A 14,378-nucleotide genomic window follows, 5' to 3' on the forward strand; every position below is an offset into this window, starting at 1 on the left:
GTAGGATTGGTCAGAAACAGAAGTGGTTTGAACTTTGGAAATCTTAAAAAATATAGAATGCTTATGAAAAATATTCCTATTTCTGGATTTGTCAAACATGGAGTAAAGAAATGAATATTTGAATTCTAGGAAAACCGGTCGTCCACTCTGCGTATCCACAAAAAAGCAAATCCTTTTTTACACTTATCCGCCATGTCTCGTCGTGTCGTACATATTTCAAAGAAAACTTTGACTCGTATATCGTACGTGGCACTGACTACAGCGGAAAAGACTTCAAAATCAGACGTACATTTTGTGACATTGGCCTGAAATATAACCCAGAGCGCCTTCGCAGTGTAATTAGAAATGGAATTGAGGCTGAAGATTGTCGTGCCTTCGCAGAGGAATTGTTTACAGCTGCTTTGCAAATTTCTGATGCTTTGAATAAGAAAGTAAATTGCCAGTAAGCCAAAAAGACTGGTCAGTAGTATGCTTTTTTTCTGTAAGGTAAAAATTGTGATTCAATATCAAGCGACATCCATCAGTAAAGAGTTCTGGTAAAAGGAAAAACTTTCCAAAAAACTAGTCCACATTCCAGTCTGTAATTACACATCTTTTAAAAATTTGTCAATGCATTAGCCAGAACCGTACAAGGAACATATCTACATAGAGGCGGTCCTCGTTTTCATTATAAAAACAATAAAATAGCCTTTACAATGTCTTTAGCCAAAGCGGACAGATAAAAGGCTTGAACTTAACTACTGCATTTCTGAAATTTAAAACTACAGCAAAAAGGTATCATATATAATTATGTTTATTTTGTCATTCAATCAGTCAAAACATTGCTTATTAAAAACTATTAGATTTTTTGAAAGCAGAATATCTACTTATGTGAAGTTCGAGATGGAATGCCTTTCTCGCCCAATCACCCCCTTATGTTTTGTTTCCTTATGTGTATCTGTTAATAAGGCAAATTAAATAGAGAAAAATTAGTTTAAAGTTTCATAGATAATAAACATGGAGACTTCTATTGTTGCAGTTTTGTTTTTAGACTAATTTTGTCCTTGAAGTTTTTGCATCGTTGTTATTGTATGACAGTATTGTTATAAATGATATTTTCAAAAAGCAGTTCTTTCTCCTGTGGGTATCTTTTATTAATAATATTTTGATGAAGAAAAAAGTCAAAGCTATTATATGTAAACTGATATCCTGGAGCTGTTGCTACAGCCGTTGCCTGATATTGACAGCAATTCCTCAATGCTATCTTATCACGTCAAATAAGTTACGAGTCTAGGGCAAACCTACGGCGAAATTACGGTAGATTCATGGTAAATTTGTGGAATATCTAAAGTGAATCTATGGCTAGGGCAAACCTACGGTACATTTACGTTGAATTCACGGTAAATTTGCAGAGTATCTAAGGCGAGTCGACCGCAAATGTACGGGAAATTGATGATAATTATAAGTTGAGTTGACGTCTAAGCTACGGCAAACCTGCAACCAAAGTTTATTTTCATCAATTTTATACAATGCTGGAAAAAGCTGCAAGTGCTTTCAATATGACTACCCCAATTTTCACGTCTGAAATTGACATTTCTGTTTATTGTTGCCGTGTTATTTTTCTATCCGGCTGGAAACGATTAATTATTTCAAATATTTTATATTAAGGCCCATTAAGATCGAGAATGATTTTAGAGGCGCCTGCGAATAAAAAATTATTGCATCAGTGAGAGGCTACCTTTTTACAGTTATTTATACATGAAGTACTACAAAGGGCCTTTACTTCTTCAATAGAGTTCTTAAGCAATGACGTCACAAAAATCTATTTTTAAAAATTTTGAACTTTGATCCCATATTTCGAAGAAGCATTATAAATAGCCATTAAATGTGGAAAATCAGTTAAATATATTTCAAATTTGCTGAGATATGGTTGCATTCGCAGAGGCTGTGTTACCAAAAAATATGTCCGCCCATTTCTTTCAACAACAAAAATAGCAGTGACCAGTCAGCAGAATTTAAATCTTTCATTAGCCACATCTCACCGATTTTTTTAAATATCTGATTGATTTTTCGTACTTCGGAGTATTGCTTGGTGATCTTTTAGGTTATGTTATCAAAGTTTTAAAAATATTTTCATAACGTCACACTTAGGAACTCTACAATGCATTCTTTTAGCAGCGAATATGAAATATGATACAAAGTTTTTTAATTGCTAGGTTTTTTGACGAAATCTTTGCCCTCTTACTAAAAAATGCTTGATTATATAAGCAAAAAATTTCATAAATTGTATTCTACGACGTAAGTCCCAAACAGTTTTCGACCAACAACTCTAGTTGTATCGACTCTAGCATAGATCCAGTCAAACTCATTCATTTTTTTTACAATCCGAGTATGAAATCGTTTCATTATTCCTTTACAAGTCTTGTTTGAGTGTATGATAGTAAATGATCTTTTCACTTATATCAATAAGTTACCTATAAGAAACTTTCTTTTGAATCGTGTCTGTTTAAAAGAGAAGTGTGCTACATAATACTTCACTTTTAGTTAAATCCTATTTTCGTAATTAGCGATTGGCAGCTGTGACAACTTTCTTCCTGTTTTCAGTTTAAATTCATTCTGTTGTCCTTTTGAACTGACATATCTTCTTCTCAACCAATAGACGAATAAGATTATGGCTATTAATATGTTAAAACTTGCTCTAACTTGGTTTATAATTGCTTTGTTGCTTTCGGAGCTGTAGCAAGACAGCGGCTGTTCATTTGCAATTATCAGCAAAGCAAGAACCATGAAACTTGAAAGCAAACTTTTCAGTTTTCTTTTCTTCTCGTATAAGATTTCAAGAAGGCAATAAACAGTAGAAAATACTGCGATCGTACACCACAGCCTCCATTTTATGCTATTGCTGCATGTCAAAACCGAGGCATCATCGATTGCGTGAATGAAAGCAAGCACGGCGTTCCAAATTACAAACAAACAGACGACGTATAGCCAATTCGGGGAAAATGTTTTCATCTTCGTTTCTTGCGATGAAAAATTGTCCTCATCTATGTTAAAATAACTCGTATTAGTGGATGGTTTTGAAAACTCATTCAAGTCTTCATCATTTGTGACCATTAGATGGTTCTTCGCTCCACGCCTCGTTTCTAAGGCCGAAGCTAACTCGTAAGGGCTACTGATCAGCCTCGTATCACATCTGTTATGTGGCTTGAAATTGATTAGCGCATCAGAACGTTTTTCGATCATTTTGTGCTGCTCCTTCAGGTTTCTGAATACACCACGCATTTCACTACCAGGTACTGAAGCATCGGACGACAGCATTTCACCATCAGTCGACTTGAACGAGCTTTCAGAACTCCTATCTATATTCTGGAAGCTGTTCTTTTTCCTGGGCAGTCTTTGCGTTTTTCGTAACTGGGAGATAGTATCATCCATGGGTCTACGTTTTTCAGTTTGCGTTTCCCTCTGTTCTTTGTACAGAATAAATGGCTCAGTATGTTCTCTTGACACTTTTCTTCTATCAGTGTGAAATGGCGCTTGGCGAGACTCGAATGATTCTCTTGTCTTCTGTATGTCGCTAGGCGGAATCGCAGTTACGAGTTGCTTTTCTGTTTCGAATCGAATTTTATTCCCGTTGTAATTATTGTCGCTCTCCTCAATAGGTCCATAAACCTCGTTTATATCTGTTATCGGTCTTTCATTGCAATTGAAATCTAACCTGCTTCTCTTACTTGCTAAACCATCCAAATTATTCTGTTTTTGCGAAACGGTACCCATTGATTTAGTAGTTGCATGCTGCAATTGATCTGTCAGAAGCAACGCTCGATCAAGCATGTCAGGGCCTTTTAACTTTGCTTTCTCTGTTTCTTTGCATTCATTTGATGCTTGCATTGTTGCTATTTGTGCAAACGGTTCTGTTGTAACAATAATCGATGGGTTTATAGGTGGGTTTCTGCGAGGATCCCGAATTGTGTTTGCTTTATTGTTTTTTGGACGAGACGGGATGGTTAGTTCTTCTTCTGCTGCAATAGAGTATTGCTCCTCACCAGCATTGGCTTGGGAATGGACTATTTTAACCCTAGCTTCTTTTGCTGACGTAACCATGCCAAAAGTTTCGTCACGGTTGCTGTTTGGAAAACTGAGCCTCGTCTTGGCAACCCTTACCATGTCGTAACTCATCAGAGGCTCTCCGTGTGCTCTGGCTATTTCCTTCACATTGTTTCTTAAGCTAGCAACGTCTTCCTTAATACCTTCAGACTCAGTAACCTCTGTTAGATGCTCGCATATATATCCTTTATCTACGTCATTGCTATTTCTAATAGCATTTCCCCACTCAAATTTGTCAGCCTGTGCATTCGGTTCTCCATTCAAGTTTGAACTTTCAAAGTCACTCCTGTTCTCTGTGCCAGTATCATCTTGGTACACAATGTTCACACTTCCAATCATTTCTTCTTTTGTATTTGAAGCTATATTTTGATCGTGTAACTGGGCAAAGTCTCGCTGTCTTCCTACTTTGATGCTGCCATGCTTCCTAGGCAAGCTCGACTGAAATTTATGCAAAGTCCCCTTTCTTTGGTTGTTTTTCAATTGGATCTTCTTTCTCATTGTTTTATTCCTATACTTCATACGAAAGTGACATTCTAATCACACTGTTCTTCTGCCACAAGTGCGCATTTTTGAAAGCTATGTAAATTCCCCCTAGTAAGCCAGCGATCATGAAAACGATTGCTTCAAGGTGATTCTGTTCAACAGTTCTAGATTAATTTTATTGTAAGAACTAACCTTATCTATCTGTTTTTCCAGAAAGCGATTCCGGTCGATCCAGCATTGTAAACAACATTGAAACATCGCATGTCCTTGAAATCATATTAGAAGCAGTTTCAGTCTCAGGTTGAAGGGCTCTCTTGATAAGAATGCTAAAAATAACTTTATCCAAGGAGTATAGCTATTCTTCCAGAACACCTTGTAGATTCTTGAATTAGCGAAATCAATTTCAAATTTCTTTCCAATATTGATAGTAATGCAGTACGATCAAAATGAAGTAAACAAACTTGTCATGCCACGCATACGATCAAATGTTCAGGTTTCTTGCAAATATTATTTTGCATATCTATATGCTATACCAAAACAACATCATAATCAAGCGACTGTGCTAGGTTGCATCATCAACAGGAATATTGGTTATTCGTTCCGAAATCGAGAGCCATTTGCCCAGACACGAAGAACAAAACGTATTTTAAAGTGTTATGCCAGAATCAGACTTCTTACTAGTATGCTCGTAGCAAGCATTCTAGTTTCAAAACGCAAGTACGATCTGCGATTTCTTAAACTTCTGTCGATGAAAAGCAAATGAGATCTTGCATTCCAGCATCTGTTTTGACTAAGACAAATCTTCTTGCAACTTGGTGTTTTGGGTCACAATACAGGAGTTTAAAGATTAATGAAGATCAATATTGCTTTTGTGTTCAGGGGGACGACATTTGTCGACCACCTCTGTGATCAACAGCTCACATGTGTACATTTTTTACAATTAAAGGTGCTTTTTAAAATATATATAACTGAGTCTTAGTGATTATCGTAAACGGTATAGGCGTTTTGAAAACATTTTTTGAGATTGGGGTGTCAGAAACATCCAAAAACTGCCGCAGACCACCACTACTCATTACAGTAATATGTTAACAAAAAAGGTGACATGGAAAAAATATATTTTTAGATGACTGCAAATAGGCAATATAACCCGTAATTTGACGTACTATGTTTTCACATACAAGAGATTGTTGTCTATGTATGTTCGCCAATCTTATTTAACTATGTACTTTGTAGGGACAAGCAAACAATCTTTCAAGTTTAGGAAGAGTTCATTCTAAAAGTTGAGATTTAATAAGCAAGTAACTAGCGAAGCCTCAAACCAAACTCCTTGATGTTGAGTCTTGAGCCTGGCCTGATGCCCATGCTAGCAGATAACGAGGCTTTTTGCAAGTCAAGTCTTAATCAATTGCATTGTAATGACCTATATCAGTAATGATCTGGGGATTTTTTGTCACAGTCTTTTCTACTTTAGGCATCGACAGATATTACACTATCAGTCATTCAACCATTGGCCAATCAGCGAGCGCCATACCAAAAATATGATGTTCTATTGGCTACATTTGATTGTCAGGTGGCTTAAGCAACTTATGTACCTGACGATAGCCTTTAAAAATCGATAAACTTTGCCAAGATCTGGCACAAGAGAAAGGATCTATGCCTCTATAATTTATTTTGTTATGCTGTAGAATATTCTTAGCACCAAACCTTGTGATATTAGTTTGATAAAATGCTACGCATGATGGTAATAAACCTTAAAGCTGTTGGAAATTTAATTGATAAAAAAAAGATTTCGTGTTTTACTCCATGTTTTATTCCGTGTTTTTTTTGCAAGGACACTTCTAAACCAAATTGTTAATTTTCTTAAAAAGTTTTACAAGAACCATTCTACTGCTGTTTCAACCAAAACTACGGCTCTAACGATTGATAATTATTTCATTTTCCGATTCAATTAAATGCGAAGCCTGCAAATGAAAACACGTGTCTATGAGTTATATTCCCAGCACCATTAACAATCAAAATTTGCAAAGTCAATCAACATTCAGTTCAGATATTGAATTCGTGCCTTTCAATTCCTTAAACATATTTGATGGACTTTCCAGAAGCTCATTAGTTCTTCTTGCAATCGGTAGTTTTATCACGGGAGGGAGAAGTGGGCCTTGAGCCCCACTAACTTGTGAAGTAATTTATCGATTTATTGGTAACGATTGATTATTTCTAAACATGTGCTCCCTACCCCATTTTAGGGAGCCTATCATAGGGGGGTCTAAAAGCAGCAAAACCGTGCATTAATCAGTCAAAATCAGCAATCCGCATTGAAATATTGCGCAAAGACTTGGTTGCAATTGCAAAACGTGATCATGGCAAAAAGCAAAATACTCCCTTAAAATAAAAGGGAAACATCGCTAGAAGTATCTTCCTGGCAAGTTCCTATGACTCTCACTTTACAGACAACAGGATTTCGAAGATAATTGATAGAGAGTGCGGGAAAATAACCGACCCGAGCGAGGCTCGAACTCACGACCCCTGACATTGTACGTCAAGTGCTCTACCGCTGAGCTATCGCACGTTGCGTTGGACCAAACCGCATTAGCATATATTCATTGCTATTTTTTTGAAAACTCTTCGACTTACTAAAACCGTAAACCGTTGCCAATTCACAACAAAAGACGCAAGACGCATTTTATGCTGAAGCCACAAGCCGGAGAAAACCCATTGCCCATTCCGTAGGCCGCACGTAAAAAGGATCGAATCTGGAAAGCCGCAAACCTATAATAGGCCCCCCATTTTGAAATCGAGATAAAAACGTTTCCAGTCTACCCCTTGCATTTCTGCTTGTCACTGGAAACAGAAACTGTTGATTTTCAACTGTGAAATAGTTACATGCATTACGCACTCCCGTCTAGCGATGATCTTTTCGAAAAATCTACTTTTTATCTGTTTAATATTCTTTGAATTATAGGTTTTCTCTGCTGATAGTGTTGAAATGGTCCAAAATTTTATCATCTTCGTTCGATCTGAGCCCAGCCTTTGTAATTGCTAATTGAATTTCCATACGTGTTCCATGCATGCACGTGCGTTTTCTTCAAAATGATTGTCAACTTTCGTCACTAGATTTCCTTCTAATGTTAATAATTCATGAGTCCTGGTTAAAGATTGTCATCTTTTCTCTTCCCACAAAAAGCGAAACACGTACAAATCTTCGTCGTGGTTAATTTTTGAAATTTTTTATCATCGCTTTGATAAAGAGGATAAAGAAGACAGAATCTGTAACCAATTTCCGTGCCTAAAGAATTTACACCTTTTTTGAAGCCCTGTCTAATAGGCTAAGAGTACTTAAAAATGGTTTTTAAAAAGAGAAACATTCATAATTAAACTTTATAACTTTGATCAAAAACACTAAGTAGTAAATATATTTCCCAGTTGTAGATCGAAAAGGGCCAATCAAACGCGCGAGCAAATGAGTTTTATTGTTGAATGATCGGGTCAATGCCAAACAATTCGCCATTATAGTTTTTGGCGCAATCTGGATTTTCTTGCACATGTTGTCTAATTGCCGACTCACGACTTTTGGTTGATGTTTTGGATCTGCTAGACCGAGGAGGGTGTCCCTTCGGAGGGAGAGTTTCTTATGTTAGAAAAGACATGCTATCTTATTCTATCTATTTCCAAATCTTTGGGTTGTGAGTCCTACGTAGCTTGAATCGCACTAGTGAGTATACTCATAAATAACGGAACTCGTTTGGGTGGTTGGAACACAATGCTTTTAAATCGACGGAAAAGCTCTCCTTATATTGAGAAAATGAGGATTGATCTGCAAAGAAACGTTTTTGCTAAATCTGTCTTCCAAATCGCAATAAAATGTTATCAAGCCATGACAGTTCAAGATAAACTTGGTACTCTTGTGAATTGATTTTTAAGACCTTGGTTTAAGAGCATCATATAAAGGCTTGCCCGAGGCCAATTCCCTTATTAACATGTGACAGGGTACGCATTTTCGGTGCCCCGTGGGCCTTTGTTTTTGGCACAGATTGCACGATGGTGGAGTTTGTGTTTATTGTAGCAGTGCACGAGTAAGCATTACATGGTGCCTGCGTGCAAGTGTGCATTGGCCTTGGGTATATAAACCTTATGTTGGCAAAGTTTCTTTCTCGCACGCTAAACGACAACCTGGAGTTCGACTGTGGAGAGCAAAGGTTTTTGTTTGCGATACCAATGTCTAGGTATTTTCAGGTTTTTATATGCATGTTCACTTTCTACTTTTTTCTTCGTGCATTAGTTAATGGCCGAATGCCTTGCGACTTTTGCATGAACAAAGTGTTGCTAGTCGGCGGAAGAAGGCCATTGTTTCTTTTTCTCAACCCCCTCAAAAGTTGTTGGAGTTTTATTTATGACCGTCTTTGCAATTGGTGCACCAACCGCCTAAAAATAAATGATCCAAATGATGAGAGACCTTCTGAGGGTCCTCTTACCCTTTTTTACTAACGGCATTAGTTTGGTAACCTGGAACAACAATTAAGCGTAAAAATCGGAGTAGTAACTCAGAACCGTCCTGTTCCATACACCAAATAGCTTGAACAGCGCTGTCTATACGGCGGCATCGAGCATTTAATGACGGACCGGTAAACAGTGACTTTCATTAATTTTCGACTCATATCAGAAGCATATATTATACTGGCATTAAGATTTCTAATGATTGTAACTTTGGTATTTTGGACATTATTTTGGTTTTAAATAACAAAATTATCGTTTAGTCATGTTTTTGATTGTCAGCTCTTGGTTTGACGTCATTGCTTGCTTTCTATAAAACCCGAAAATAAAAGACATGAACACCCAGTGAAATGTTTCAACTTTTTAAACCCAAATGTCAATGCTATAGTGACCCAAAAATTTGGTACAGATAACATGAAAAATGGCCTAATCACTTCCCAAGAAGTAAACTTTGTTTCCCAGCCCCCTTTGATTTCTGTGAAATTTGTTCAGAATACAACATTCTGCCTGTGTAAATTTTTCTCAAGCTGAGGCTCGCATTCTAAAATCATTACGAAACTTGCCTGCTTAGGACAAGAAAGGCCTTAAATAATTAAGGCAAAATAGTTTATATAGTGTTTTTACAACAGAAATTTAATCGTGGGCAATACATCTGGCTTTTATGCTCGCTTCTGGCTGGATAGTGAGAATAAAGAAAACAACAAACCAAGCGGTTGTTCACATCACAACAGTCTATTTCCAGGGGGTAGTCGGATACGTTGACTGTTATTCATAGTTTCTTTTGTCTATTTATTCCATTGTTCGTCATTCTTACTCGCATGCTGTTGAATATTCAAATCTATCTAATTTTCTTCATTGAGTTAGTATCTACCAAGCAGTTTTCTCCGTCACCGGAATTTTCCCTTGAATATCCGTTAACATTTTAGCCAGTGTATAAAAAGCTGGGGGTGTTTATAAAGAATGGTTGGCCTCGTAAGCAATCTCGCTTCTTTGACTCTAATAGAAAGAGCAGCCATATTCTTCAAGCATGAAGTAATAAATCGTGTTGTGAATACATAACCTAAAATAAAGTTTTATTTCAATGGATACCTTTAGTAACAACAATAATACTTTCTCTATACGCTTGTTGACAATTGTTGACCTACCTAATTTTAGATACAATTTTGATTTATCAAATAATTGTTCTATTGTTGTGTAACTTGTTTCTTGTGGAAGGGGTACCCATAGCAGAATCAATACATGCTGGATTTGGTCTAGGGGATATCATGGAACCATTATGCATCCATTATTTTGTGCAAAGCAAAAACCGAGGGGCAAACCACTCTAAGAAAATCTCGTACACCATTTGTGAAAACCCTATTGTTTTATCTGAAAATCTCCAGAAATCCTTTTGTTTTAGGCAAAATCTCGTACGGTTTTTCCAAGAGTGAATCGCCCCTCGGCAAAAACAAACTAAAACGGATTAGAAAACAAATGGAAGTTACACCCCCAAACCCTACCCTTGTCTGGAGAATGAACAACCACTTAACTATGCATCCTACTTTGCTTGGGTGCAGTAGCGTAGTGAAGGGGACTCAAGAAGGGGTGGAGACACCACTCTCTCCCCCCAACTAGCAAAAATAACTTCGAAAATGGCCATTTTCTGTCGTTTATAAAGATGTGGACCCATTTTCCTTCGCGGAACTCGCCTTTGTACCCTCTCCCCCAATTTTACCAACCTGACTACGCTACTGTTTGCTGGAAAGAACGTAAATTTAAAGCAAAAAGGTGAGCAGAGAGTATGGTCAATTCAATGCAGCTTATTATTTGTTCTATCAATTATAATAGAGAGCACTGGGCAACAGTAGCAACATGCAACCAGTTAAATATCAGGAGATCGTTAAACAATCCTGACTCTACCCCCACCATCTCCTACCTCCCCAGTTGACTAGACACAAGAAGTTTTGGAATTGAATGATATTTGTAGCTTCATACCACATCCATGAAGGATTAAAAGACTGTTAATCTACAAAAGCCTTCTTCAAGCATTCCTTAAACGATCGTTTCCTTTGAAAACAAGAAGTCTCGAAAAGAAGACAGGCATTCAGCCCGAAAATAAGTCTGTTTAGTCCTTACGATGTTTGCATTGTCGAAGATAACAACATTTTCCATGACAATTCCTGAATCCGTGCGGCTTAAATTTATATCATTATCTGACTGGCAATAATTCCATTTGCTTCTTTTCGCATTGAAGCTCCTCGACCTAGCATTCATTCGCGTTAGCAATAAACTCCGTACTTTACAATCAGAGCACAAATCCACTGGCCTAAATCCCTCAGCGTCTTTCACAAACACGTCCGCGCATGAGTTTAATAAGAGTCTTACAATGTTGATATCATTTTGAAGCGCCGCAAGATGCAACGGTGTCCTGTTCTGTTCCCCTTTTCGGTTTACATCAAGACCAAGTTCAACAAGTACAACTGCCAGTCTTTTATTGCTGTCTTTGCAGGATCTGTGCAACAATGTGTTCCCATTTTCATCCGCATCTTCGAGGTAATTCTTAACAGAAGGTGACATACGGATTATGACGTTAAGTAACGCAAAGTCAGAGCTTTCTATAGCTTGGCCGAGAAGTTGTTTAATAACTTCTTGGTGCCTAATCCGTGGTTTTGATTGGTTAAACGCATCTGGTGGATGCTCTTTCCTTCTTATTCGTGGGCTCCCTCGCCTTCTCGCGTCTGCCAACCTCGCTTGTCTACCTTCTCCTTGCATAAACCTCGTACATAAACTAGCGACAATGCCGTAACCCCGTAGTCTATCGACATTCTTAGCGGTGGTAGGTTCTCGTACTTGCGACAAATCACGAATCCACTCTTGATTTCGAATACCGTGTACGGCTTTCTCGAATTTCGAAACATTGGCTTTTACTCTTGGTTTTGGGGTTAATGGTTTCGGCGGGTATGCAGTCTGCTTACGTCGTGGTTGATCCATGCTCCCAAACTGTGCTCAATATCTGTCTGCAATGACTTCCTTCGCACGGGATCACGGATAAATGGGGTCACAGACTTTGCCTCAGCCTCTGTTGCTCTTGATATCCAATTGACCCCTGCAGCAATCCTCTCTTTTCAAGCACAACTGTGTTCTTTAAAGCAAACGAGTAGAATATTTGAATAGCTTGATTTCTCTATCGCTTCCTGCTCAAAGATTTCAAAAACTCATGCATATTTACCGATGTTGGTTGACAAGAAAAGACCGAATGAATATCCAATGAAAGCGGAAAATACAATAAATTAACACAACTTGCTTTAGGATAAAATATTTTTCTCAAGCTTTTCCTTTATTTTTTGCGGGCAAACAGTTAAGCGTTTAAATCATTTCAATTCATCATCATATTGTTCTCTGTGGCTTTTCTATCGGCTTTCTATTTCTCAAACATTTACGTCCAAGAATATTGGTTCAAATTGTTCACCTTTCAATAATTAATTCAAACATCCTAAAAATGATTTATTTTTGAACGCTTTTGTTTGATTTGTAGTCTCTTTTATCTTGACCCACAATTTCATCCAAAAACGAACGTCCATAAAACAGCCTGACAGTTTTCCAGATACTGCCGTTGCCAAAATTGCTCCACCACGAGGTCTTGCACTTTCGACAAAAAACTTTGTTCCTATAAAATGGATTTTGCCATATATTCTCTTCAATGTGTACGGTTTATTATACTTGCAAACTGCGAAACGTTTCCAAAAAACAATTTTCAAGAAGTCAAAGCAGCCAATCGATACAGCTGATTAGTCTGATAATGATAAAAAGTATGGTTGAATAGAACTCACAGACAACTGGGGTCAGAAATGTTATATCTCTATCGTGCTTCCAGACATCGGATCACCCTGTATGTTACCAAGTAGTATCATTCATTTGAAACGGCGAAATTCTCGATTTAGTCAGTTTCCTGCTTGAGTCAATAAAGCGGTCGATGAAATCTCACTAAAAAGACCATCGGTTGAGATGATCTGTGATAGATGACGTCATAAGAGGCAGCCAAACTATTTGTTACGATGGTAAAATTTCTGATTTTCCTGAGATCATGAGACATTCAACTTTGTACTCGTGTTGTATTGTTTTCCATGCTTTAAAGCCCCTTCCTTGCAAAAAGTGATATCAGCTCTTATATTGAAAGTGATACCACTAAGAGAGCTGTTATCAAGCTGAACCAGTTCACAACACTCGCGTGCGCATCCTAACAACACACCATGCTCTTAGCTGTGTCTTCCCGTTTTCTCGCAGTAATGTCGACCAAACCCTGTAATTTTCATCGCTATTTTAGATCCAATCCTACTATTAAACACCTGTGTCCAGCTGGCAATATAAACATAAATCCGTGAACATTCAGATGCTTGATACCGCACTGTACATACCCAGTAGTTTAATCTATTGTCTCAACCATTTAACGATGCCTGAATTACAATCATACGCCTGCCTTATGACGTAGGCAATTAGATTCATTTCAACATCGCTTTGGATTCCTCCGCAGTGCTTAAGAAATGCAGCTTGTGCTGTGCGTTCTCGTAATTGCATGTTCTTGTTTTGTATTTGAAAGTCATCATTACTTTTTTGAAATCTAGTAAATGTCATTATTAGAGTACTGACGTCATCAATTCCACAAGGCAGACGAAGCCCTTTTAGATAGATTTTCGTAATTTGGAACAATTTGAAGGAGTTATGTTTTCAAAAAGTGTTTTCAAAAAGTTCTGGAGCTATGTTTCTTCCATAACAGGAGCTTTTGGGTTCGGTTCGATCTGCAGGGCAAGCCTATTGTTTTGATAAGATTTCTTCGATTTGATAAGATAGTGCATTTTCAACCCCCCTTGCCTTGCCCCCCCCCCCCAGGTGTCCGCCACTGATAAGAATGTGAGGTTATTCTAAATGACTGGAATGCACAAGCGTAGAAGCTTGAAAATGGAGGCCGATTTGACAGGACTTTTAGAAAGTTTGAGGACGAAAAGTCTTTTTGTGAAAAGCTACAGTACCAGGACAAAAGTATTGCAGCAACACATAATGGCGTCAGAAACAGTTTTGCAATTTTGTAACATTACGACGAATAATTCCCTTTACATTGCTATAAAACCATGCTTAGTCAACAGTCTAATTCTAAGAATTGGGGACTTGGACAGATTTCTTGTCTTTACCAAGAATAATTTTACCATTATTCATTTGAGGTTTTAACAGAATTCTTGTCTTTGCTGAGGGAAATTTTACTCTCGCAGATGTAAGGGCTCCAGCGTGCACGCGTCGCGGGCGTAACTGGGGCTATCTAATTCTAGGAATATCTTTGAGGAATACGAGAT

The 14,378-nt window shown here is 37.7% G+C and overlaps 2 protein-coding genes across 3 annotated transcripts in view; one reads left to right on the forward strand and one right to left on the reverse strand.

Moving 5' to 3' along the window:
* LOC135688892 (uncharacterized) overlaps positions 1–1,075 on the forward strand; it is a 32,109-nt gene extending 31,034 nt beyond the window's left edge. Inside the window, exon 23 of one of the 2 annotated variants that reach the window (XM_065205947.2) lies at positions 130–1,075. In XM_065205947.2, coding sequence (XP_065062019.2) covers positions 130–446 — 317 coding nt within the window. In that variant the 3' untranslated portion in view covers positions 447–1,075. The remainder of the gene's footprint in view (positions 1–129) is intronic. The other variant, XM_065205948.2, reaches the window with a different exon arrangement.
* A 6,707-nt stretch (positions 1,076–7,782) lies between these two features.
* LOC135688904 (uncharacterized) lies at positions 7,783–13,818 on the reverse strand. Its single transcript, XM_065205962.2, has one exon. It carries the CDS (start codon positions 12,022–12,024, stop codon positions 11,086–11,088), a length of 939 nt encoding a protein of 312 aa, XP_065062034.2. The 5' UTR covers positions 12,025–13,818; the 3' UTR covers positions 7,783–11,085.
* Positions 13,819–14,378: the final 560 nt, after the last annotated feature.

Source organism: Rhopilema esculentum, chromosome 9, assembly GCF_057945365.1.
Source record: "Rhopilema esculentum isolate cy_ngs chromosome 9, ASM5794536v1, whole genome shotgun sequence".
NCBI classification, from domain to species: domain Eukaryota; kingdom Metazoa; phylum Cnidaria; class Scyphozoa; order Rhizostomeae; family Rhizostomatidae; genus Rhopilema; species Rhopilema esculentum.

What these genes read in the sequence shown, in the direction of transcription:
- LOC135688904 (XM_065205962.2), bottom strand. Translation starts at nt 12,024, where the DNA reads ATGGATCAACCACGACGTAAGCAGACTGCATACCCGCCGAAACCATTA.